Source organism: Serinus canaria, chromosome 4A, assembly GCF_022539315.1.
Source record: "Serinus canaria isolate serCan28SL12 chromosome 4A, serCan2020, whole genome shotgun sequence".
In the NCBI taxonomy this organism is placed as follows: Eukaryota; Metazoa; Chordata; class Aves; order Passeriformes; family Fringillidae; genus Serinus; species Serinus canaria.
Window position 1 is genome coordinate 10,911,659 of NC_066318.1, and position 27,196 is coordinate 10,938,854.

Here is a 27,196-nt window from a genome sequence, read left to right on the forward strand (position 1 = left end):
GTGCCTGCCCTGTGGAAAGGGATTGTGAGGGGCCAAGCAGCCTCTGCACCAGGATGTGTGAGCTGCTGAGGCCCTGAGAGATAAAACTGCTGCTGCTGACTCTTCTGGCCAGGGCTTGTCACTGCTGGGCTCCCAGAGACCCCAGTGTGCTGCATCCCTAACCCTGGGGGAGGGAGGTGTACAGCAGATTGCAGGCAAATGCCAGGAAAATAAGGAGAGGATATTTGACTCAGAGATAAGAGCCTCCTGTTGCCCGGTGTGCCAGAACCAAAACTCCTGCTTTGCCTATGCCACAGAACAGGGCGAGTCCTGTGTACTGGCAATGGCAAACCTGCTCCTGTGCAAAAACCTAGTGCACTCTCACTCAGCATTGTAGGATAAGCAAAAGGGTTTTGGAGCCAATGTTTTCTGAGTAAAGGCACATACTGGGGAAAGTTTCAGAATAGAAATTAGTCTGAGTGGGCAGTGATGGGACTGGATATGTCAAATGTGAGAGGATGTGTAAAACACGGCCCTTCAACCCCACCCACGCAGGTAACTGTGTCATGCTAGCAGCTGATGCCACTTTTTCCTTAGAAAGTGGAGGACAGAAAAAGGAGTCCAGAGAGCTGGGGTGTGTGTAGTTGCAGTTTGATGGTACAATGAAGCTGATATTAAGAGCAAGCATGCAGGGAAGAGGTGTTCTCATCTTCTCCCACCTTTCTACGCCCTCCCTGGTGCTGGGTGTCTGTGTCCAGCCAAGGCTGTGTGCTGGGGCGCTGGGCTGGCAGCACTCCCCATTTCCCAGTGTTGGGTGAGGTGGTGTCTGCTGCTTTTGCTCCTTCAGATGACTCTTTGGTGTCAGGCATAGAACATCCCTGGCACATGGCAGCAGGTGAGCTCACCAGGTGGTTCCAGCAGACTCCCCATTGTCCCACGCCGCTGCCACTCTGCCATGGCACCTGATTTCAAGAGGGCTTGAGTGCTTAAAAGTGTGCAAATGTTGATTCCCCCACGCTGCTGGCTGAGCCTGCCATCCCTCTGTGCCTCTCCCTGCCCTGTGCTCCAGGCTCAGCAGAGGTTGGCAGCACAGACAGTATTTGCTTTGGTCCCTGGAGTGGGATAGAATATAAGAAAATAAAGAGAGTGTAGAAAGTAATCTTACCCCTAAGGAGTTGCAGCTGGGTTAATTATCAAAGATTAGAAGCAGGCCTGATTTTAACAGGCCACAGCTGTAAGCAATGAGGAGAAGAGTGCTATAAAAGAGTGGGGTGGCTGGCTGCGAAGGGAACTGGAGTCAATTGGCTGCTTTGTGAAGAAGAAAGAGGCAGTGCTCTGAGGAGCTGCCCATGAGAAACACCAAGAAGGTAGGAAACCTTTGTGATAAGATGACAACAGGTCCCTGCAGCTCCATGAGGCTGAGAGCACATTAATGTTTGGGATGCTCCACAGTGGCACCCAAGGGCTGTTGACTTACCCCAGCTTGTGGCATCACCAAAGGGCAGTTCCTCCATCTCACTCCACACCTCCTTTCCTGCACATAGCTGTAGTCCCTGTGTAACCTCCACAAGAACAATCTCCTTGTTTTTCAGCCAGCTGGGGCGGCCTGGCTCCCTGGGCCCCACCGCAGGCCTGAGGAAGGTGCTGAGGCTGCCCTGCGGGAGAGAAGCGGGGCCCACCCTGCCTGAGGGCCTGCAGATCTGGGCAGCTATCTGCCATTGTTTCCCCTCAGTCCTGCTCTCATGGCTGCTCAGCTGTGATAGCTGCTGTTTGCTCCCAAGGCCTAGCCCTGCTCTCCTCTCCCATCACGAGCTCTCTGACAGGGCACCTCTCCATGGCCAGCCTTGCAGGGCCAGCCCCATGGCAAAGCTGCTCAGGCTGTGTATCCCCGGGTTAGCAGGCAGCTCCTCACCTCTCCAGGGCCAGCCCCATGGCAAAGCTGCTCAGGCTGTGTATCCCCGGGTTAGCAGGCAGCTCCTCACCTCTCCAGGGCCAGCCCCATGGCAAAGCTGCTCAGGCTGTGTATCCCCGGGTTAGCAGGCAGCTCCTCACCTCTCCAGGGCCAGCCCCATGGCAAAGCTGCTCAGGCTGTGTATCCCCGGGTTAGCAGGCAGCTCCTCACCTCTCCAGGGCCAGCCCCATGGCAAAGCTGCTCAGGCTGTGTATCCCCGGGTTAGCAGGCAGCTCCTCACCTCTCCAGGGCCAGCCCCATGGCAAAGCTGCTCAGGCTGTGTATCCCCGGGTTAGCAGGCAGCTCCTCACCTCTCCAGGGCCAGCCCCATGGCAAAGCTGCTCAGGCTGTGTATCCCCGAGATAGCAGGCAGCTCCTCACCTTTCCAGGGCCAGCCCCATGACAAAGCTGCTCAGGCTGTGTATCCCCGAGATAGCAGGCAGCTCCTCACCTCTCCAGGGCCAGCCCCATGGCAAAGCTGCTCAGGCTGTGTATCCCCAGGTTAGCAGGCAGCTCCTTGGGGACAGAGCCAAGCCAGCCAAGCCACAGCCCCTCCCACACACCCCAGCCAGCCTTGGGTTCTCATGGAGGCACCATGGGCTTTTTCCCCCAAAGCACAGCAGGAGTTTTCTCTGTTCTCTCACCAGCTGCCTGGCTTGCGCTAAACGCAGCCTACACACTCCTTTGGAATCATGAAAACCAAAATGCTTGGAAATGAAATCAGGTACTTGGCTGTCCTGCCTCGGGATGTTGCCACAACCAGCAGCAGGTAGCCCTGAGCTTCCACCTTTCCGCAGCTGCCAGCTGGGTGCCAGGCAGCAGCTTCTCCTGTATCTCTTCCCGCCCCAGTTTGCTCAGATGTAACCAGTTTCCATCTGCAGGGGCCAGGTGTATTTAAGCTGCAAGGCTGACAGCTTTGGGAGGGGGGGAAAAAAATAAGGGGTTTTGTGGTAAAGCTGGTGGGGTTTTTCACCTTACTGCCTTAGCAGTCTGCTTCTCTGGGCAGCAAAGGAGCAGTGCTGGTTTGTCTCACATCTTCTGAAACCTTTCTCTTGTTGTTTAGGGTAAGGGTGTGTTAGGAGATGTGACCTTTCTGTCCTGAGCTATCTGGGGGGAGTGTATTGAGCCTGTGCAGGACTTGGATTGCACGTGACAGAGATTTGGGCTCTTTTTGGTACTGTACATGAGGTACCTGCTGGCCCATGCTCTGGTGTGGTATCTGGTTAGTCTAGAAAGTTCTTTCTCCATTAAACATTTTTCGTTTTTCTGTTTCATTTTTCTCTTTTTCCCTGTTTTCCTCAAAATTATGCTTGTCTAAGATGTGTCAGTTACCTGTTATCTTTAGCTACTTCCAGCAGAAAACAAATCACTTTCAAACTTTAACAGGTCAGTGGGGGCAAGACTTAATTTTCTTTGTGCACTACACTTTACACCTCATCTCTTCTTCCTGTTTATTCCTGAAATGATGCCCCACTCTGTATTCTGCTCCCATACACAGGCTTGCTAAGCCTTGAAATAGCTTTTTCCATGATATTTTATTCTCTGTTCTCCATATTTGAAGAATCATTTGCTTTGAAAAAGAGATTGAGGTGCTGCCAGGCTGAACAGACTTACTACTTAGATAAATTTTTGAGTGAATATTGACAGCCTGTGAAAAGCTGGCTGTACTGCACAAAACCCAAAAATATTATTTGGAGTACAAAAAGAAATGCTTTTTCCTGACATAACAATTGTTAATATTCTTTTTTTGCTCATTTTTTACTATCACCATGCCTATGGGAACTCAGCATCAGCAGCATCTGTAGTGCCTGGATTATCTTAAACTGTGCCAGTAAGGACTCCTACATCTTACTGAAAGCAGCCTGAACTCAGGTATTTTGTCTTAAAATTGAATGGCTGCCTGTCTTTAAACTGACAGATCCACTCTTTGCAAAATGAGTGTGATTTTTAACTCAAGCACAAGCTACCACTCACATTTACATCATTGTGACAAAGTCCTTTTGCCAGGAGTTCTCAGGTAAGTTTCAGGTAGGGAGGTTCTGGTAGTAGTGGTTGTTCAGAAGTTCCTTTCAGTGAACTTTTAACTCCAGTGAAGGCAGGTGGAGCAGCCACTGTCTGTGCAGTTGTTGGAGGTCTCTGGGCAGTGTATGAGCCCCTGCACCATTTCCAGGTTTCCATCAGAGCTGAGGCAGCTGCAGCCTTAGCTGTGGCTGCTCCCTGGCCTGGCTGGTTTGGGCATGACATATCCAACAGTTTTTATGGAGTTTGGCAAGGGTGAATGTCCTGACGTCTTAGTTTGGTTTTTCCCTGTGGGACAGAGATCAGGATTGATTTCTTCTGGCCCAGAGTAGGTGTTGGTGACAGCTGTAATCAACACAGAGGTGCTTATACTGTTGATGAACAAAAGCAGCTGCTGACTAAAAAAAGGGGAAAGGATATTACTTTTTGCCTAGAAACAGGCATGTAGCTTAATAGAGTGATGTTGCAGGACTTAATTTAAGCCTGTATGGGACCCTTACATTCAGTCACAAGGGTCAGAAAACATCAGTGCCTGCCAGGTTTGCTTCAGCTTGACGGTGCCTGTGTAAATAATTGTCCTTTTGTAAGATGCTGAAGTTTTCTGTTTTTAGCACTACAGCTCACTCAGGGGTTTGTTCTGAGCTTTCAGAAGTAATTGGCAGCTCATAAACAGCTTTGTAATAGCACTGAAAACCATGGGAGGGAAGCTGCACAGGGTATGTGGAGCTCTGGGCTTTGCTGGGCAAAAGGCACTTGTTTCCAGGTATGTGCAGTTCTTGGTATTTTACAAAAATTGTGTTCTCTCTTCCATGGATGAGGTGGTGATGTACTGGATCACTTTGATTGCATCATGTTGGCAGGGTTAGGGGAAGGGAGAATGTTCACCTTGACCTCCCAGGGACAACCCTGTCACCGACATAGTTTATGAAAAATCCTTTACTTAGGAATTTTCCTCTCCTGAGAGCTGAGAAGCCTCAGGAACAGACTGTAAACAATTCTTATCTGCTGCTGTGGAATGCAACGGGGAGAAATCTGTGATTGGCCCCGTCGGACTGTTTCCAGTTAAGAGCCTATCACAATTCACCTGTTCGGCCCGTCTCGGGCTGAGAAGACTTCACTTTACACATTCTATTCTATTCTTAGCATAGCCTTAGTAGTGAAATCCTTCTCTTATTCTTTTAGTATAGTTTTTATATCTTATATATCATATCATAATAAATCAAGCCTTCTGATGCATGGAGTCAACTGTCTTGTCTCTTCCCTCCTCCTGGGACCCTCAGAAAACCCTGAAATACAACCCTCTGCCTGTTTTCCTATCTCCAAGCAAGCTGATAGCAAGTGCATCAAATAAGAATCACAATTTGGCCAGCTTATCAAAACAACTATAAAACCTGAAAGAAAATAAGCATGGAGCAAAAGTCCTATGAGAAGCAGCTAAAGGAGCTCCGGTTGTTCAGCCTGGAGAAAAGAGCCCTGAGGGAGGATCTTATTGCTCTATAACTACCTGAAAGAAGGTTGTGGCCAGGTCGGGGTCAGGCTCTTCTCCCAGGTAATGAGCAGCTGGACAAGACAAAACAGCTTCAGGTTGTTTCAGGGGAGGTTTAGTTTGGACATTAGGAAAAATTTCTTCACAGAAAAGGTGGTAAGGCATTGGAACAGGCTGCCCAGGGAATTGGTGGAGTCACCATCCCTGGAATTCTGGAAAACACATGCAAGTGTGGTGTTCAGGAACATGGTTTAGTGATGGGCTTTGGGAGCACTGGGTCGATGCCTGGGTTCAATGAGCTGAGGGGTCTTTCGAAGCCCTGCAGATGCTGTGTGTGGAGGTTGCTGCAGTGGTGTTTGGCACTAAAGCTGTTTGTGCCCCTGCAGGCCTGGCGGAAGCGCTGGTTCGTGCTGCGCAGGGGCCGCATGAGCGGGAACCCCGATGTGCTGGAGTACTACAGGAACAGCCACTCCAGAAAGCCCATCCGCACCATCGACCTCAATGAGTGCGAGGTGCTCAAGCACTCGGGGCCCAACTTCATCAGGAAGGAATTCCAGAACAACTTTGTCTTCATCGTGAGGACCACCTACCGCACCTTCTACCTGGTAGCCAAGACTGAGGAGGAGATGCAGATCTGGGTGCGCAACATCAGCCAGATCTGTAACTTTGGACATCTGGAAGATGGCACAGGTAGGATCACGCTCACCTTGGAGGCTGGGAGAATGCCCAGGAGGCATGGACCTTGGTGTCAGGCTGGGCTGGGCAGGTGGAAGAGGACTGGTTCCTGTAGCTCCATAGAGACTGAGATGCTGCCAAACCCTGATCTGATTCTCAGGGACTGCTCTGCTGCTGGGTGGAAATACTCACTGGCTGCCTGGTCTCAGTTTGATGAAGCAATTCTTCCTTAATAAGAAAAGGTGCTGTTTATGTGAAAAGCTGACTGAGTGTTATCTTCTGGGGCCATTTATTTCATTACATGTCCTCTATTTAGTTAGGCTTAATGTAAGACACCTGTTCTAGGAAAGTATCCTGCACAACTCTCATTTTCGCAGGCTTTGCTGGGTGTGGAATGTGCACAGACTTTAGTGTATGTGCATGTACATAAATCAACGACAGAAATACTAAGCTGCCTTAGTCTTTTAATAAGAGAAAACAAAGAAAAGGCAGAGGATTGGAGTGTTAGAAATGTTTGTATAGACTTAAGAGATGGTCCTGCCAGTGAAGCATCACGGCAGCTCTTTTGCCAGGTCCTACACCTGTATATACTCAGCAGAGTAAATTTCTTGAAAAGCTGCCGAGAATTAACCACTCCAAGATGGATGTAGTAATTAAAGTGGGGACCTGTACCATCATTAGCTTACCTTTTAAATGAGACTATCAGGCTCAGATAACAGCAATCTGTCTTTCCCTTGACAATTCCAAGGGACAGATACAGCAGCAATTTGAGAGTTGCAGAGGAAGTGAGTCAGAACGAAGCCTTCAGTGTGATAAAAGGCAATGCAGGAGTAGAAGAGGGAGCCATGGAGGGACAGGAGCCTTCAGGCAGTAATGTGTTTGGGGGTATCATGTGTGGCCAGGCAATTTATCCTTCCTTGGTCTTTGTGCTGAAGCATTCAGAGTACTGCTGGTGTCTGCAAGTGCTGCATGGCCACACCATTACCAAGCAACTTGATAAGAAACAAAAGGCTATGGGAGAGGTTTTATTGTAATTTATCATAGCTCCTGGCACTGCTTAGCTGCCTTTTGAGTAGTGTCTTCTGAGGGAAATGGGAGTGGCAAGAACACTGCAGTGGTCCTGTTACAAATGTGATGCCTGTTCTTTTCCCATTCACTTCAGAAACCACCATGAAAACTTGCTGACAGATTATGTGTCAGTACAAGCTGCCCATGAATACAAATTTCAAAGTAGCTCTGGTAGGGATTGGAGTCTACTGCCCTTTGGAGGCTACATGGAATTAGGGATATTCAATAACAACCTTCCTACTGTTCTGCCTTTGTTGATGCTGAGTTATTGCTCTTGGATTATTATTTCTGGTGCAGGTTTGAGATTCAGTTTTACCAGTTACTCTGAAATTAAGGTAAACCCTTCTATGCAAAAGAGGAAAATAATTTTTGTATCTCAAATGTGTAGGCAGCCTTCTCTTGGGCACTTTGTGAGGATGTTCATGGGGGATGTGATCTGTCGCAGAGGAGCTAAGACAGTGGCTGTCCCAGACAGATGCATGTATACTGGGAAATGCCTTCTCTGTTTTGCTGGTGCAGTGCACTATTGCTTGTAAGACTTGCACATGGACAATACTCAGAGTATTACACATTGGTGTTTCTCTCTGAGCAAAGATTGCCAGTATGGGCACTGATGGATGAGAAATGACAGCTCTTGCAGCAGCAGTTGGGAAAGCTGACACTCCAGCTTTCCAAGGCAGATATTACCCCCCAAGAAGTTCAGCACTGCTGAGCATTTGCCTTGATTCAGTACAAAGTCTGGTACTTGAACTTGCAGCCCTCATAAAGGATGGTGTGAGTTAAGCCTCCAGACATGCACTTACTGAGTCTCTAATGCCAAATAGCTCCTAAGAGCTTCTATTTATCCTGCAGCTCCTGCCAGTGAGCTCAGGTCTGGGGCGTATCCAGGTCAGGCTGCCAAGCACATCCAGATCCACTGATTTAAATCTGCACAGCTCCAAAAATTGCACATCACATTTCAAACAGTTGCTAATTGCTTCAGCTTTTCAGGATCTCCTAAATTCTCCAAAAGCCTGTAGGTTTAAACAAATTACCCTTTAAAATTAACATTAGAAAAGCCCTATTAAATGTCATGATTTTTTAACTTAAATGTTACTGCTTTATAAAATACTAGTCCCTGCTATGAGTCATATCACTCTAATCTGTGCATCGCTGAAAATTTGCTGTGACTGAGACCAAAACACAATCTGCTGCTTTCTCTGCTTAGTGCCCAAAGAATTGCCACAGGTTTATGCAGTGACTCAGCTTTAAGGGCTGTCCTGTTGTTCCCAGTTAGTCCCTTCCAGCAACAAAGGATAAAAAGCCAGGGTCCCCGCTCCAGAGGTGTTGGCAGCCAGACGCAGAGTGAAGTTACAAAAGCCATGGCTCCTGTGAGCACAGCTCTGTAGTCAACAAGAGAGGGGACAGCTGGGAGGCAGAGATGACATGGCAGCTCCAGGCAGATGTCAGGAAGCACCTGGGAGGGTGGCTGTCAGGAAGGACTTGCCAGCAGCACTCACACAGTGCTGCCACCAGAAAGTGCTGCTGGCTGTGCTGGAAATGACAGGGGAGCTGGCAGCTTTGGGGAGTCAGCTGGAGGAGAGAGGAAGAGGCCTTGCTCCTGGTTTTCCTAACCTATCTCAGCAAAATCCTGCTTCCATCTTTGGTGAAATCTCCCAATAGAGCCATCATTCCCCAGCCCCACAGGATCCATGGCCGTGCAGGGGACTGGGAGGATTCTTGGATGAGTGTCTGGGGCAGGGGAGGGGATGAAATGTGGCTGTGGGACAACAGGGGCACAGTTTATCCCATGTGCAAGCTGAAGTGTGACTAATTGACACAATCCAATGTGCCAGCTTTTCATTGGAGAAATTAGTGGGAAGGTTGTTTAGGCAGCTTCATTAGGAAGCCTTACTGTTATGGTTTCTACCTCCTTGGTATGTCAGTGCAGCCTTGGGGGTGGTTGATGTGAGAAGAACACCCCTGTTCCACCATGTCCCTGAACTGCTGTTGCACCATGGGGAAGGGGCTGGGGTCTGTAGCAGAAGGGAAAAGCCTTCTGTTTCTCCAAGCAATGGCTCTTCATTGATGGGAGAGGTCACTGTGGAAGATGCTGTGCAGCCTCTGTGGTAACCTTCTCCATAACTGCAGGGCAGAAATGTTTGGTGTTAGTACCCACCAAAACAGTTATTTTGGCAGCTGAAGCCTCTTGCTGTCTCTCTGGAAAAGGGGATGGCAGGCACCAAACCTATTCTCTGCCTTCTCACTGTTGAAAGTAGCCATGCATAATTTATTCTGCCCAGCTGCTGTCATGGTAGTTTTAATGCACACGATTCGGTTACCAGCAGAGCTGGCAGGGACAGGAACAGTCTGTGAGGAGCTGGCTGCAGGTCCCTGAGCCCCTGAAGGTCAGGAAAGGGCAGGTCTGTGCTGTCCCCACCCCTCCCTCCTGCTCACAACCGTTGCCATGTGGTCTGCAGCTCACAGCCTTTCCTGATGGGATAATCCATGGCTAAACCCTGTGAGTACCAGATGGAGTTCAGGCCTGTTCGTTCTCTGTGTTAATAACTCAGAATGTCATTAATTTCTTTCTTATGAGTTGTGGCAGTTTTAGTTGTTGGTTTGCTGAGGTTTTTTTAAATGTAGTCAGATGGTGAACATGCTTTTCTGAGATCCCATGGGAGTTAGCCCAGTGTATGTTTGATCATTGTCAGCTTGCAAGACAGCTCTGAGTCCTAGATTGAAAAGCAGACTTACTGTCTGAGCCAGCATGATGAACAAAAGTTATTTTTCAGATGGGAAGGCTGCAGCCCTCAGCTCTGCTTTGCAAATGTGAAACCCTGTAAAAGCCATTCCTTCCAGATGATCACTGATAAAACCCTGCTGCTATGAGCACCTGCTCAAAGTTAAAGCAAATCCTTTGCTTACACTTGAATTTAAGCATGTTCTTACATGCTTTGCTGACCTGAGGCCCACCACTGCCCAGATCTCTGAAGCTAACTGGAGGAAGTAGCAGGGAGTCAATAGTGGTAGATGGGAAGGCAAGAGGCAGCTCCCTCCCAGCTTGAAAGGGATGAGATGCAGGATAGTGCAGGGAGGGGAGATCAGCTGTTTTATTCTTCTTCTGCTATCAGAAAGATGAGGGGTGAAGCCTGCTGTGGCTGGTGTGGGATCCTGGATTATGGAATTATAGACTATCCTCAGTTAGAAGGGACCTGCAAGGATCACCAAGCCAAACTCCTGGCCCTGTACAGGATGGCCCCAAGAATTGCACCGTGTGCCTGAGAGGGTTTAGTTTGTGTTTAGTCATGTTGCTGTCTAACCCCTCAAGCCTTGGCAGTCCTCTCCATCCCTCCTGGTCTGCTTGCATGTATACCCAGCACCTCCCAGGCTGAGAAGTGACTACAGCAGCCTGGTACAGTGCCAAGGTTTGTGCCTCTCTCGAGGTTGGGACTAGATTGGACCTGCTGGAGGGTTTCAGGACCTCATCACACAGTGCAGATCTGGGGCACAGGACACATGCAGCTGGTCAGGGACTGGTTCCCAGCATTTCCATCAAGTTCTGGATATCAGCATTAGAGAAATCTGCCATCTTGCTGTACGTTGAAGGCATCTTAATCCTCTGAGTGGTTTTATCAGCAGATGCTGTTTTCTTGTGTTTGTTTCTGCTGTGGGGTTTTTCATTTTGGAGAAGGGTTTGGCAGCTTTGCCTCAGGCAGTGTCTGAGCCAGACACTGGGCATCCACTGCCAAGCCCTGCAGGTGCCAGGGGACCCAGTGGGCACTGCCCCATCCCCACACAGCTCTGGTGAAGGAACTGCCATGCAGCAACCTGAAACTTCATTAGAAAAACCATATTCCCTAACTGAGGATTTGTGCTCTTGGTGCCACTGTTTGAGCTTGCTGCCAGGAGCAGCTGATTTCGGGGAGCTGTTCTGTAAAGACACCCTTCCCACTCCACAGCTGCCCCTTGTGGGAGGTCTAGATTGCACTTTATTTTTTGAGTTGGAATGCCCCAAAAGCTTTGTTTAGCTTGACTCTGTGTGGCTCAGCCATTGCAGGGACAGAGGTTGGGAGAGGAACAGAACCAGACTTCCCTGCTGCCAGGCAGTGCTCAGGCCAGATGGGTCTGAGTGTCTCAGCCACAGGCTGCCACTGAAGGGTGTTCTTGGTGGTGGGAGCTGGCAGCCAGCTCTGGGCCAGCCCCACTGCCTGTAGCCCAGAACCCCTCCTGTCCCACTGCCGTCCCAGTCTGTGCTGGGGACACTAGAGTGTTATGCCCAGAGAAGATGGCACTGAACTCAGGCTCCCTGTACCTGTGACCTCCATAAAAGTTTTGTCACTTTTCTCAGCAGAGCCAAGAAGCCTCCAGATGGGCAGTTATAACCACAGCATTGTTTTTGGGGTTTGGTGGCCAGCTGAGAGAGAGGCACAAAAAGTTTGCAGACAAGTTCAGAGCTTGTCTGGCTACTCTAATAATTAAATATTTGCATTAGATAATAAAAAAATACTTGATAAAACAGGCTGCTGTGCCTCAGCTCTTTCTTCAGTAGAGTCTGTTCTTAATTGCTGGCCACAGAAGGGAGAGAGGGACCCCAGAGCAAGTGGTTTCACTGCCTACAGTCTGGAGGACTTTGACAGCCTGGGCAGGGGGAGCAAAATCAGGTTCCCCTCTACCCAGAACCAGGGTTTGCCTTGACTCTCTGCTGCTCTGTCATAAAACATCCCTGTGCAAAAGCAGGGTGGTGACAGCCAGGACAGTCAGAGGGCCAAGGTGAGTCAGAGCCGTCCCTCAGCCAGGCCATCCGTGTCCATTGCAGGTTCTGTGGAGAGCCTGTCTCACACGACCTCGTCCCCACAGCCCTCGCCGGCCGCCTCCACCCACGCCTCCCGCATCACCGACCCCTCCTTCTCAGTCGAGCACGCTGCTGCTGACGCTGCCACCGAGGAGACCCCCAGCGAGTCGGGCTCTGTCTTCCTCCCTGACTACCTCTTCCTGTCCAACTGCGAGTCGGGCAAGCTCAGCCACAACAGGTGAGTCTGGGCCCTGCCACATGTGTTGGGTTGGAGCCCCCCTCTGTCTGTCCAGGCATGAAACTGGGGCACATGGCCCCAGGGAGCCCTGCCACTCAGGGCTGGCTCCCAAACACAATGGGGGACCACCAGTCTAATCCAATTTAGAGGGTGCTTTTCATAGCACAGATTAGTGGTTGAGCATCATATGTTGGTCCTGTCCCCTTTCAAGGTGGGTGGCTGAGGATCTGACACACCAGCCTCCCACCAGACACCTGCTGTTGCCCAAGGTGCTCCACAAAGTGCCCCAGCCTCCAGTGCAGCTCAGAGGGAAAGGACAGATAATGGCCCAGACTGTGTCGTTGGGTGTTTTGTTTGCTGTATTCTTACAGCCAGAAGAAAAGGAAAGCTCAGTTCCTGACCTCTGTCTCTTTGCAGGTGTGACAGCTGGTCAAATTCAGACAGATCTCTGGAGCAAACATCATCAGACGATGTTTTTGTTGACTCCTTGCAATCCCAGCCCTCCCTGTACCTTGTACAGCCAACCAGCGCTGGTGCCATGCAGCAGGTTGGAGCCCCAGTGGCAAATCCCAGCATGGTGTCCAGGAACACAGACATTAGTGGGCCATCCAGTGACTTTTCCTCCTCTTCCCCACTGCTGGGGACGCCGCTGACCCCGACGTTTCAGGTTGACAAGAGCCAGAAGGCGCTGCCCTTCAGGGTGACACAGCTGGATGTGCTGTCCAACACGCCGCCACCGCGGCCACCCAAGCCCACGCACTTCTCAGACAGGAGGGGAGAGGAGCTGGGGGCCCTGCAGAACGGGCACGCGGGCATCTGCCGGGCTCAGGTCGCTCTGGTGCCCAGAAGGATCTCCTTGTCCAGCTTGGACAACATGAGGAACTGGAAAGGTGAGTGCATTTCCAAGAGCCAGCAAAGCAGCACCAGTGTGATGGAGCTACCCACATGCAAGAGCAGTTTTGACTTCTTGTTGTGCCTCTCTGTCCTCCCCTCTGTGAAGTCTTACCCCACCCAATGTAACACCAAGTGCTCTTTCCAGTGAATTAACAAGCATAATTCAGTCCCTTAGGTTTCCTCCTGCAGTGTAGAAGCCTCTAGGTATGGGTACAGATGGGCAGCAGTTTGGCTCTGGTCCCTTCAGGGTGCCTCATGCCTTGCTGATTTTCCCCCTTCCTCCTCAGAAGAGAAAGCAGCAGAAAAACCAAAATGAGAAGTCAGCCACTGAATTGAGCAATGCCAAACTCTGTTAATACAGGTCAAAATGTGGGCTTGGATGTGGGAAATGCCTCTGGAGCTGTGCTGCTTTACTACACCCAGTCTGTTCTATGAGAGCTGCGTGTCTTCTCACAGCTTATAGTAAAGACCAGGAAGTCAGGGAGACACTGGGGATGGGATGTAATCCTGGCTGAACCAGGGACTCTGCGTGTCCTTGAACAAATCCCACTCTGTCCTTGCACTTCTGTCAGGGCAGTCTGAAAACCTGCTGCTACAGAGCAAGGCAAGGCTGCAAAGCAAACTCTGCTCTGAGCTGAGCTGGCTTTTCCACTTGCTCCTGAAACACCATCATCACAAACAGGAACAACAATCAAAACCCAGAACATCATGGTGTCGTAAACCAGCATATGCAGTAGGAGAAAACTTTATTACATGGAGCCACAGAACAGAGGGAGCTGGAATACCTGGCTGGAAGTCATCAAGTATATTGTAGTGATGTGAAAACCTTCATTTTTGATGAGGAAAAAAAGTGTAGGTTTTTAAGGTCAAGCATCCTTTAGACTCCTACAGTTTGAATGACCAGACAATGTGTTGGGCTGTTAGATCTTGCCCTTAAAGCTCAGAAGCTAAAGCAAGGAGGTCTCTGCTCAGTCTCTCAATGTACAGACACTTCTTGGAAGGTTACTGGAGAAACACCCATCAGTGGAATTGCTATTCTTAATTATCAGCTACATTTGGTTGCTCCCTGAGAGGTGCTGCTTTTGCTTCTGCACATGTGCTGCTCCAACACAGCTGGTTCATGATCCTCCAACCCAATTTACACCAAAATGTCTCTAAGAGGATTAAATGGCCAAATGTCATGTTGTGCTGCAGGGTTGTCTCTGCCTGATGGGGGCAGCAATGAATAAGTGCTCCCACTTTTTCTTACCCTAAGTGTAGCTGAAACCATTTGAAGGGTTAAACTCTGAATTAAAATGTGTTTAACAAGAAATATCAGAAAAATAAAGAGGGAGAAAGCAGCAGTTCCTCACCAGCTTCCCCAGTGAGCGCACTCAAGTTATTAACTTAATTTTTTGCCCTGCTAACCTGCAAAAGGTGCACAGATGCAATTAGCCCAGGGCAAAAGCATCATGAGCTAGTGGAAGTGCCCTGAAGGAGGATGAGCTGTGAGGCACCTGTATCTTGGTACCTGCCACAGCCTTGGTATCAATGTCTTTTTGCCAAAATAAATAAATGTAGCCATCCCAGGACAGTGACTGTGTCTATCTGAATATGTATCTGCACTAACAGAATTGCTTTGTTCTTGTTTAGCCTTTTTGGCTGGTACCACAAAAATGCCCCCATTTGCAGTGCTGACATCTCTACCAGAAGAGCAGGGAGTGGATTAACATGGTTGCAGGGATTTGAGGCATTCCCACAGAAAAGCCATTTTCTGCACAGAAAATCCCTTTTCAGAAAAGGATGGTGGTTGTAAGCTTCTCCCACAGCTGAACTTCTATGTGCTGAATGCTGGATTTTAGGGTTTTTTGGTTTTTGCTTGGAAAATAAAATTGGACTATACCAAGACCAAGGCCCACCTGCACAAGGAGACTGGTGATTGCCTCCATGATCTGGCTGTTCATTCCCCATCACCTTGGGCCCCTTGCACCACATCAGCACCTCTGGATGACAAAGCAAAGAAGTCTTCTCCTACCATTAAATTCCCCCGTGCACCACTTTCTGTACAATAACAATTGCTTCCCTGGCACCTTAAAAGGCTCCTAAATAAATATCCAAGAAATAATATTATCTATAATAGCCCCTTTTCATATAATTTCCCCCGTTTGACAGATGGGGAAACAGAGAACAACCAGAGCAGGAGCTGCATTTAAATTCTTTCTTGCTTGCTCCCACACCAGCCTTTTTCCCCAGCTGCTTGTGTTACAGGAAGCATAAGTTGCAGCTGGATTATACATGAACAGGTTCCTTGGTTTCATACATAAAATAGATGTAATGACTCTTGAAATGCTGCTGAGTTGGATCTGGTCTTAAGTGTCATTGTATTTCCTCATTTACTAGTTACGGAATCTTTATAAAACTCTAATTTTTTTAGAGCCATATGTTTTACTCCAGAATTATCTCTGTAAGGTTGCACTGCCTTATCCCATTTTTAATCACTTTTTTTTTCCTCACAGCAGACATGGAAGGCAGTTCCCTAAGAAGTCGAGATAAGAGGCTTAGCTTGAATTTGGTAAGTACTCTGCACAAATTTAAACCACTGGCACAAACTTCCCAGTGAATCATTTCACATCCTGATACTCAATCATTCCTCTCCTCTGTTCAGCAGAAGAATTTAAAAAATGGAAAAAGTGCCTAGCTTTGGGCAACTTCAGTGCTGGCTGCTTTGTGGCTTCAGTCAGCCTTTGAGAGAAGAGGGAGGGAAAGGCCTCAATACTGAGCACCCTGTTTTTAGAGCAGGTGAAGCTGGGTCTGTTATGGCAAGGGTTCCCAGTAGCCTCAAGAATTAAACTGTTGACCAAGAGCACCAGAGCAAATGGCTTATTCCTTAAAAAGGGGGTCTAAAGAAGCCTATCGCTCTGTGATCCTGAGGGATGTCTCTTCTCTAGGACATTGGGAAATATCTGCTCTCACAGTGCCTGTGATTGAAGGATCTATCAGTCCACAGCTTCCTGCCTCAGCCTGTGACAGACACAGTTCTAAGCAGCACTATCTCACATCACATAGCCAGTCTTCTGCCTGGGGCTGGATCTTGTCTTCTGTGGGAGACCCTTTGCTGGTGGTGGGCAACTTATATTTTTCTCCTTTTTGAAAGCTTGCAAGAATTGTAATCACTCCCTCTCACCACTCAGCCAGCACTAACCTGCAGGAAGTGATTTTCTAATGCTAATTCTCCGTGATCAGAAGTGAGTTGTAGGTCTGTGTCTGCTCTCTCAGCTTCCACATTTGCCAAAGTCTAGTTCATCAGGTGTCCTCCTTTCAGAATTTTTTTTTGCATTCAGGATCCTCCCTCATTTTATAGGTCAGAATTACTGCTGTGAGAGGCAAGTGCAGCCTCGCTGAAGTCGGAGGCTTTAACCAATAAAGTCACCAGTCAGTTTGGTCCTAGTTTCCAGCAGTGACTTGTGAAGCTCAGCGTGGACTGCTCCAGAGCTGGAGTGTTCATCGGAACTCATGCGTTTGTCTCTTATCCCATCAGAGCAGTCCTGGGCTCAGCTCAGGCGTGTTCCCAGCTCCCAGCAGCTCCCGGCTGGGAGGTGCATGGGCTGCCTGTCCATTAATGGAGCCCTTTCTCTGTGCCCCTGCTGTGCCCTGCAGCCGTGCCGCTTCTCCCCGCTGTGCTCGGCGGCCGCGGACAGCGCTGAGGACAGCTACGTGCCCATGCGCCCCAGCACCTCGCCCTCCGCGCCCGCCCCCGACTGCTCCCCCGACGGATACATCCCCATGAGCCCCGGCTCCGCCACCTTCACCTTCCCCGTCGTCAGCACTGAAAAACTCACCAGCCCCTTGCCTGAGCTTCCCTCTGACGTGGAGCCCCCTCCGGTGAACCGGGACCTCAAGCCTCGGAGGAAGTGTAAGCCCTGACCTAAAGTGCAAAGCCTGGGGTCCTGATGGTGGGGACATGGGTGACCTCCTTTGATAGCGTCCTTGGCATGTCTTAAAGCAATTCTCCCTCTAGAGGACGGGTTGAAATGCTGCACGGGTGATTTTCAGCACTGTAGCCTAGGATATGTTTGCAGGGTGGTTTGTGAGTGAGGAAGGGCTTCCACGGCTGCTTCTGCAGTCCCAGCCCAGGTGGCTGTGTAAGAACAGTGCCTGGCTTTCACTGTGACTGCACACAGCCAAAGGGACCTAGCCCGGGAGAGAAGCAGACTAAAAATCCTGCCACTCTGAAGGACATGTACTCCTGTCTCACTAACTCTCCAACCTGCCAGGAATGGGACATCCAAACACTCAAGTACTCAAACTTGATGTGTTGGCTGTGGTTAAGCCTCTGTTGGGTAGGCACAGCTGGCTTAGTTTAATTAGGATTTCTTTGCAGATGCTTTTGCTGATGGTAATTTTCCACTCCTGGTTTTCATGGCATGTCCAAAATCTGGGTTGCACTTCTAGAGAATATACTGGGGACAAAATTCAGCTTTGAAGTGGAGAAATTGACTAAACCTAGCCTACAATAAAGCTCTTAGGGTTGCAGAGCCACGGGTTTACTCAGAAATTGGTTCAGGCCGTGCTACTGTAAAGTGGGGACAGACATTTAGACCATTGCCAGGAGGAAAAGCAAACTCAAATCCTTTCTTAAAGGTTCTTGAGAATGGTGGGCAAGTGTACATCAAGTGGTGACAGGGATGGTCCTGATCCCCATGTGTAGGACCTTTTTGTTTAGAACACAATCCAAAACCTGTTATAACTTGTAGGCTGAACCAGCCTCTCCAAGGCAGAATATACAGAGCATATTTGGGGTATGTGTATGTATCTTGTGTGGCATTTGGTCTCTTTATGCCCACTGTATTTATTCTGTGATTTTAGGGTGATTGGAGGACTTTGCTTTCCAGCACTGACTGAAGAGGTCATTTGTTACTGATTTCCTTCTTAGTTATGTTCTGTGAAATACTCTGTTAGTTTCCTTCTGTTAATACAAAACTGCATTTTTCTAAACAGTCAGTACTTTTCATTGAAAACATAGTTCCTTTTGTTCTTTCTTACAGCACGACCACCTCCTCTGGACTTGAGGAACCTCTCCACAATCCGGGAGCATGCTGCTGTGACCAGGATGTGGACTGTGCCTTAGTAAGTCAACAAGAAACTTTCCATTCCAATCTTCTGAGCATTAGCATGGAATAGAGTTAAAAATAACTTATCCCATCCCACAAAAAAGATTCCTGGCAAAGTCCACAAACAGAAGTTCCCCAAGGTTCCCTTCAGTATCCCCCAGGGTTTTGGTGTCTCTGAAAAGCAGGGCTCCCTTTCACAATGGGCAGCTCCAGAGAATTCAGTGTCATGATTTGAAGGTTCCTTTTAACCTGGAGCTGGTCTGCACTCTGGTGTGGCTGCTATGATGGCTAAAAGCTTGGCATGCCTAAACTATGGATAGAGCCATTTTTGCTCCTTGAAATGAATATAGCAAAGTAGAACCAGATCAGATAAAGAGCTCCCTGAATTGTAGACTGGGTGTAGAATTCTGCACTGCCACACAGCAGTCCAGACTTGTACTTTTGGGATGACCTTTTGTTGCTAGAAATTAGTTGTTGGTAAAACAAATGCTTTTGATCCCAAAGCCCAGGTAGTATGAAAAGATGATATTGTTGGGCTCCAAGAGCAGCAGAAGACCCATCTTCAGGGAACTTCTGAGCAGGAGAGGACTTCAGCCTGCTGGCTGGCAGGGCTTGGCACAAAAAAACAAAGCAGCTGTACTGAAGTGTGTATGCAAAAGCCAGAAATTCCCACCAACCTCCTCTGCACACCCTGGGCACTCTGGAAAATGTGGGGGTTTGCTGGCATGAGTGCCAGACAGGACGTTTCCACTCCCCCATTTCAGGCTGTCATGTGAAGGGCAAAAGAGACACAAGATGAGCAGTTTCTCAGTTGCAGAGCCCTGTCTCACATCCAGTCCAAGGCTGGTTAAGCCCCTTGGCACTGCCTGTTAGAGAAGGCCAATACCCTGCCTCCCAAGCACCCCTGCCAGAGCACTGAGGTTAATCAGTGCTGACACAGTGCAGAGTCCTGAAGGATAATGAGCTTAGAGTGAGTTTGCATGTTTTACACTAATAAAGAAGTTATGCCCGAAACGAATACAGCAAAAGGAATTATGCTGTATTCATGCACAGATAGGCCGTCTAATTTCCTATTAACCAAGCCCATTGTGCTTGCCTGTGGTAATTTATTCACCATGCACCTCTGAGAGTTGTGTTCATGGGAGAGATTTCCTTGTGCAAGAGCTGAGTCACAGCCATCTCCACAGCACGGGTGGCAGGTGTTGACTCTGTGTGCAAAGCCAGAGAGTGGTTCTTTGCATATACCTTTAGCAGCTGATTAATTCATATCAGTCTCCAAAATGTGGATACCTGCACAGCCAAGTAACTGCCCCCATTATTACCCAAATGAATGATAGCTCTGTCCCCCTTGCTAGAGAATTGCTTCAATGTTTTACGGTTTCTGTTGTACCAGATAGCAAACTTTAATATAAATCCCAGTGGAAAAAATCAACAAAATCAGTCAGCAATATAGCACACTATTTCTAGAACTAAGGAGTGGCTTTGGACATCCTCTCCACAAAGGCCTCAGCCTTAGTGTGAGTTTATTCACCATATGGACTGTGTCAGGCTTTGGCTTCATTTCAGTGCATCTGTAAGATGCTTCCTTAACCTCTCCTGTGTTTTTCTTTGTAGCAATCGAATGAGCTTTATCTCACCAGAAAGAGACAGTATTAATTCAGCAAGAATATTTGCCAATTCAGTTTCCGGAGAAGAGGAAGAAAGTTACATTCATATGGTAATGTCATTTTCACACAGCCATCCTTTGCTTTATTCTGCTCTGTCACATTGATGGAGAATGCAGAAGTTTGTTTTCTAAGAAAAAAACGTTGAGGAGGTTTGTCCTTAGCCTTCTGGTTTGTTTCTTTTTTTTTTTCAAATGATGAAATGGTTTTAGACCAAAGACACTGGGACCAATTTACAGAGAGATAAGGGAAGCCCTTTTCCTGCTCTGCAGAACTCAGCTGTTCGCCCACGAATGTTGCTGAACAGTTCCAAGAGATCACAGGGATCAGCCATATTTACATGAGAACTCATTAAGACAAAAGAAAATTAAATCTTTTCACCTTTTAAAAGTGTGCCTTGCAAAATCTCCTAGGAAATAACAGAAAGCCGTTAGTGCACTTCCTAAAGAAACACACCAAATATTGTGCAGAAACAGAACTCCCATTAAAGTCTCATTGCTTCTGCTTTGGCTGGTGGCACTAACCCCACTTCCCATCCCATGAAAGAAGAACATCTGGCTTTATGGCTTCCTTTTTTTTCATTTACTCTTTAGCCATATCTTGCAAAAGACCAGAATCTTGTTTTACTTTGAATTTTAGGTGGAAATGGATCTCAAATCCATTCATCTGAGCCAATGTCTACAGATCTGCTTCATAGCCAAAGCCCAATACCAACAGCTATAAAAATATATTGCAAAACTGACCAGTCTCCATAAACCATAGTTTCAAATTTTAACCCACATCTCTACCAGACTGAAATCTGCTCAAGAGGGCAGTTCCAGTTGTAACCATTCCCTATTTGGTTTTTGTAGTCTAGGAAAACCTGACATGTGTTTGTGGTTATTTGTGTTTTTAGGAGAATAATTTTCATTTTCTAGATTTGAACTGAATTTTCACAATTTCTTCAAATTCATTGAATGATGGTGTTTAAGTGGGCACCCCTGCAAATCTGAGCATTCTGAGGGCTTGGATTGAGAAGCTGGACACAAGTCCTTCTTGATAAAATTGAGTGTAAATCAGCCTGTTTTGGTTTTTTTGCCAGAATTATCAGAAGAAAAATGTTCTCATGATTTCTTTATCCCCCAGTTATCAGTGTTATGCTGTGGTTAGTGACCAAATGCACCCTGGGCTTAGACAATTATGTGGGCCCTGACTGTTCTCATTCACATTCTGCCAGGCGAATCTCCCAACTCCCAGTTGTGATCCTGTTTCCTTCTGGAATCATGTTTTTAGAGCATTAAAAGTTTTTCTTCTTTCCTGACAGGAACAGAGACAGGCCACCTCTCCCTACAGTGGTGCTTTTCCATGGACAAGGAAATCTAACCTTGATTACTTAGCACTGGATTTTAACTCTGCTTCCCCATCCCCTGTGCAGAAGGTAGGAGTCACCTGAAAAACCTGGCAGCCTCCCTCCTTTTTGTCTGCTGGGAGGAAATCCAGACCCAGGGTTGCATTCTGCTAGGTGCCCTGAGTGCCATGATGAGGCCAGTCGTGTTTCCAGCTGACTGTATTTGTGTCAGACCCAAGATTAACACGATAAAAGCATGGTGAGGGTGCTGGCAAGGTGTGCTTAGTGTGGCTCATAGGGATGCTGCTAACATGAGCTGAGCCCAGGGTATGAGACTGCTCTGGGAAGTGCAGCCATGAGGGCTTGTGGGCCAGCAGGTTGATGCTTGCAGGGTCTCTGCATGCTCCTTCATTTCATCAAGTCTCCACAAAGCCTTTCCTGCTAGTTTTCCCAAAAATCTCTGCAGTAACAAGTTTGCAGCCCATGATAAATTAATGGGATAAAACTATCTCTTATAATCTGGCAAATGTGCATCTTTTTTCTTGCATCACCAAAACCGTTTCAATTTCTTTTTCAATGCTGAGAAAATACATTCCTTGTTCCAAAGAACTTCTAACTTGCCCAGGTGGTGGGTAGGTACCACTGCAAAGCAATGAACTGTTGTCAGTTTGGATCATTTTATGTCCTGTGTATCATTTTCCCCATCACTCCATACTCCAAGACGCAAAAGACACAAGACTCTTAAGCTTTCTTATTTAAACCCTCTCTGTATCTAAAATCAGTTAGGTTATCCCTGCAGCAGCATCACTCAGATGAGGAGAGAATGATTATCTGCATGGAAATAGCCAGTACAGCATGTTTCCCTCACTTGCTGTGCTGGGCTGAGTGACAGGGTGGCAGATGGATAATTATAGCTAAAGCAGGCTGTAAAGCAATGCTTTTGTCAGCTGATGTCACTGTGAGCTTCAAGGTGAAGGGAAGCAATCAAGGAACGGGGGAAAGGGAAAAGAGAAAATCAAGCTAAGTATTACTAGAACCCCTTTTCAACCTGAAAATTAAAACATTGTTTTTTTCCTCTCTGTCCTATAGAAACCTTTTCTGTCTGAGGAACAGAGAGTGGACTATGTCCAGGTAGATGAACAGAAGACTCAAGCTTTACAGAACACTAAGCAGGAATGGACAGATGAACGACAATCAAAAGTATAAAGGAAGAAGATTTTGGATCTGGAGGGGTGTTTTTTTTGCACTGGAACCACAATGTTAATGAAGCAGCTATTACAGGAGAGCTCAAAGGCAGAGAGAGTTGTAAGATGCTTACAGTCTGTAGATGCATTTCTACTGGAAACCTTTGATTTCAGCTGGAAGAAGTATGTTGAGTGAGTGAGTGGTTCACTGATGACTAAAGTAATGCATTAGCCTTTTACTGCCCTTACCAGTATGCTCCATGGTACCATTTTCTGGCATGATTCTGCAACGAGTCATACACTTAACGTTAACAAATCCACTACAAGTTGTATTAATCTAGTTTGTCCTGCCTTCTCCTTCTGTTGCTTAATTCCTAGTTGCTAAAGCTATTTTTTGATATTCCTACAAATGCTGCAGGTGCTCAGAGTGCTTTTATGGCAACAGGCATCTGACAGGTTTTGGTGACTAATCAACTAAGGGCTAAATACTGAAACAATAATAAGAACTTTTTGACTATATAGTGCTTAAGCAAAGAGAATTTTGAAAAATATTTTTCCCCTGGGTTTAAAAGGTCTGGCTGTGAGTTGAAGCTGTCAGAACTCAAAAGAGGACTACGTGCCCATGCGGCTGGAATGCATGGTCTTTGACCCTCTGGATGATGGTCATTGTACTCAGCTTCTTCCCTCCATTGTGGCTCATACCTGTCACTTTTCTGTCTGATTCCTACTGATGTTCCCTCCCCTGTCTTGGGAAGTGTCTTTGGCACAGCACAGCTGCTCTTCTAGTAGGAGGCTGCAGCCACACAGCTCTTGGCTGGCCAAAAAATAGAAGGGGAAGCTGTGAGCTTGTTTCTGCAAGCCTTGAGAGAACTGGCGAAGGATCAAGACTGCTTTCATCTGAACAGCAGAAGGAATGCCATTGGAATGCTGGTAGCAGTCGTCAAGCTGATTGTTTCACTAGACCCACCCCAAAAGAAAAAAGAGCATTAGGAAGTGCAGCGTGCTCTGGGAGGCCAGGAGCCTGCCAAAACAGGACAACAATGTGCTCACACAGCATGAGGACCTCTGGGCTCAGGAAGCTTATCTACCTTGGGACTTGTTACAGGCACTATCTCAGGATGACATGTGTGTATAGTTTATAAGATATTTAACTTTAAACGCTTGGCTGTGGTCTGTATTTTACAGTGGCACACAGCCACTTGACTCATGGAAGTGGGCAGTGATGCTGAGTGACCCACACTGGATTTGGTCTCACAGGCTTTGCTCCTGTAGATGAGTCCCAGTAGCCATAAGATGTCTGATGCTGTCAACAGGGACAGACAGACAGGACCCTTATAAAAGATTTCTTCTCTGACAGTGCCAATTTGCTGGCCTCCCTTCATGTGCCTGTTGTTACCACGTTGCATTGCTGTAACCTGACATCCTAAAAATTCTAATCTACCAAACAGAGGTCATAAAAATGCCACTGCAGAAACCACTGGCATTTCAAGGTTCCTACTCAACTTGTTCCTTACACCCTGTGTGCTCCCATCATTCAGGCACTCTGGGAGGCCATCACACATCCTGTGGCAGAGGCAGCAGAGCTAACAGAAACACAGTTTTCCTCCTACCTCAAGAGAGCTGAAGGGCTTGCAAGTCTCACTGGTTCTTTAGCCCAGCCCCTGGGGATCTGTGGTGACCAGGATTTCACTAGGTTACCCTGCAAGAACAAGGTTCACCAGCGCCTTCACTGACTGGGGCAAACTGGGCACCCAGGCCTGCAGGTGTGAAGTGTCCTGGTCTAGAGCTGCTTGGAAATCCAGGGTTGGTCCTGCAGGTAGCTGACCTGCTGTTCCCCCTGCCCTGCTCTTCCCCCCCTCACCAAAGCTCTCAAATGAAAGTTGATGTCAGTAAAAATTTTGAAAATAGTTCCAACTATACATACATACATCTTGTCTGTCTGGTGTGAAATTCAGTTTGTTAAAACCCAGCTGTTTTGTCCTCTAACTGACTTAGCAGAGCTGGGAACACCCATGCCCCAGGAGTGATATTGTGATCTGGGGGAGAGGCAGGGGAGATCTGCACCTGCACAGAGCTGTCAGAGAAGCAGGGACAGGCCATGGGTACTGAGACCTTTGCCTTTCTGCTCAGAAGAATTGCCTTTCTTTCAAAGTATGCAAATAACACGTGTCGCTGAAAGCTCTTGGTATGTGCTGATGTACTGAAACCAGCTAAAAGGCATTTTAAATTACAGGCAGACAACCTCCACAAAGGGTGAGTGAAGTTACGTTCTACTGCAGCTCCCAGGTTGTGGAGTGATGGCAGAGCAGCCTCTGATGTGGATCAGAGTCCCATACAGATCAGCTCGTGTTTGACTGGAGTGTTTCCTTTCATGCTGTCAGAAAATCTTCTGAAGTGGAAAAACACAAGTTATTGGAGACAACTGACTCACTTGTTATTCTAGTTTATTGTAAAAATATTTAAACTTCAACAAACCTGGCTAACGGATCATTCAGAAGTTTAGAGAAGAAAGAGCTGTATCTGGATTTCTACTCCCCTAAAAGGACATAAGCATATAGCTTGGCAGGGACTGTCCTTAGAGAGTGGCCCCTTTCAACTTCCCGTGTCCCCTGCTTGCCCTCACAACACTCTTATCTTGATCAAATGCTGCTCACTGGTTTCTAACTTTTACTTTTAACTTAGAGCTAATTTTGATTGTTTATTCTGATTTTTCATGTAAAGTCCTTTTTACCAGCTGGTCCAGGGCCCATGAGATACATTCTTGTGCAGGTATAACACATGAAACAGGAGCAATCAAAAAATACTGGGGAAAAAAAATTTAAAAACAGAGGTGTCCTTCTCAAAGGCTTTTTTTTTTTTCCTTTTGTTTTGGTCAAATTCCACAATCCTTCAAAGAGGGCAAAGAGGAGCAGGATGGTGGGAGGATTTGGCAAAGCCAAATCTGCTGTGGCCACCTCACCACTAAGGATTTGGGTGTGAGGGGAGCTGCAGCAGCCACCTGTGGGCCAGTAACCATAGAGCAATCTGCTGGCAGTGGAGGAGTGTTACAGAGCAAAAAGGAGTTACTCTCTAGTTAAGTCTGTTCTTAAATCCTAATCCCTTGGCCGAGAAGGAAGGAAAACCTGAAAACTGAGTCAGCTTTTGACAGTGTCATGTCTGAAAATATAGCCCAGGCCAGAGCCCTTGGTTAGTACTGGCTCTGGGGCCAGCCAGGCACACTCCTGATGGTGTCCTCTTTTTGCCATGGGTCTGTTACTTGCACGTATTTTTTCCAAAAGTGTGGTGAGAGCTGATGCAGAGAGATGCTCCACACCTAAATGAGCACAGAGTGGCCAGTGGTCCCTTAGCAAACTCTGCTGGGGAAATTGGCACTGCCCAGCCCAGGTATTGTAGTGCCTTGTCCAGAACTGCTGGGGCCTCTCATTAAAAATAGGGAGAGCACTAAATAAATAGAACTGTTCTAGTTTAATTGGAAATGTCACCTTGTGGAGCTGCTGGATGAAGCTTGGTGGCAGGATGACTTCAAAAGCAATCAAGCTTGATGGTTTGAGTCCTGTGGTTATTGTTGGGGCCATCAGCTGGTTCCCCCACTGATGTGTTTAATATGGCCTTACTCTCTCCTTCAATGACTGCACATTTGACCAAGGCATAGCAGGTCCACAACTGATTTGCTTTCTGGATTAAACTACATTTCATCCTTCTAATTCCTTTATGACAGGAGGCAGCATTAATTTCCTTACTGGCAGAAATGAACACTTAACCTGAGAAATGCCAGCAGCCATGTAACTGGAGCAAGGTGTGTTCAGCCAGCTCACTTTGCCAGTGGTAGCACCTGCTTTCTTCATTGTCACTAACTAGATGTAGATTTTGGAGTTGCATTCACTTGCAGTGATTCAGAAGTTTAGTAATTCAAAGACCATCAGATGCTGTGATGAGAACGAAGTACAGGGCAATGCCTTCCCTTTGTCCCCCTGTTCCGCAAAACTTGCTCAGGTTTAAAAAAATGAAAGCCACCAAAATAGCAGACATTTGCCATGTCAAAGCCAGAATATTTTTTTGTTTTCAAATAAGAATTAACTTTTTCTTGTGCAAATGAAGCATTATACATTTTTTTGTATTTGTAAATCTGTGGGGAAGCATTAAACAGTCATCTCTGTTACGAAGGGACAAGTCATTGCTAGAGGGAAGGGGCTCACCTTCCTCATGTTTCATTGTAATGTTTGGTGTATATATTTGCACATTAAACTGTATCTTTTTTCTAATAAATTAATATAAAAGGTAGCTGTGACTTTAATTATTTTGGTAAGTGAAGGTCCTCATGGGATAAGCTCCCACATCTTTCATTTCATGCTTTTTCCATTTTTAAATTCTCTTATTAGGCAGTGACTTGTTCATATAAAATATTTGGATGCAAGTTCAAACACATTTGCAAACAAATGTCATATGCCTGTGTATCAGGGAGATTATTTGTGGAATAACAAAGAACTGTGAAGTTGAGACTTGGGCTCGTGTCTATCTCCTCCTGGGTCAGGGTGAGCTGCAGTCCCCCAGTCCCAGCCACAGCCAAAGGGCAGGAAGGGGCCACAGCTCCTGACCAGCCATGTAGAGCACAAGCACAAATTTATTCAGCACATGCTCCAGGCTTGGATACAAAGGCTGGTTGTTATTTAACCTGGTCTTTTAATTGCTCTGTGCTGAGGAGTGTAGTTGCTGGTAATATAATTTCCACATGCAGCAAGCTAGGGATGTGGGATCCTTTCAGTGTGCACATCTTGGGATTTGGGAGATGAAACAAGGCAGTCCATGGGAGCAGAGCTGAGCAGGCCTTGCTGCTAACAAGTCAGGTA

General features: G+C 47.3%; 1 protein-coding gene across 2 annotated transcripts in view; it reads left to right on the forward strand.

Moving 5' to 3' along the window:
• The window catches only part of GAB3 (GRB2 associated binding protein 3), a 63,777-nt gene extending 39,503 nt beyond the window's left edge, over positions 1-24,274 (forward strand). The window contains exons 2-10 of one of the 2 annotated variants that reach the window (XM_018914341.3): positions 5,822-6,125; positions 11,977-12,190; positions 12,608-13,080; positions 15,580-15,635; positions 16,721-16,976; positions 18,109-18,190; positions 19,789-19,891; positions 21,142-21,255; positions 22,255-24,274. In XM_018914341.3, coding sequence (XP_018769886.1) covers positions 5,822-6,125; positions 11,977-12,190; positions 12,608-13,080; positions 15,580-15,635; positions 16,721-16,976; positions 18,109-18,190; positions 19,789-19,891; positions 21,142-21,255; positions 22,255-22,371 — 1,719 coding nt within the window. In that variant the 3' untranslated portion in view covers positions 22,372-24,274. The remainder of the gene's footprint in view (positions 1-5,821; positions 6,126-11,976; positions 12,191-12,607; positions 13,081-15,579; positions 15,636-16,720; positions 16,977-18,108; positions 18,191-19,788; positions 19,892-21,141; positions 21,256-22,254) is intronic. The other variant, XM_018914342.3, reaches the window with a different exon arrangement.
• The last annotated feature ends 2,922 nt before the right edge of the window (positions 24,275-27,196 follow it).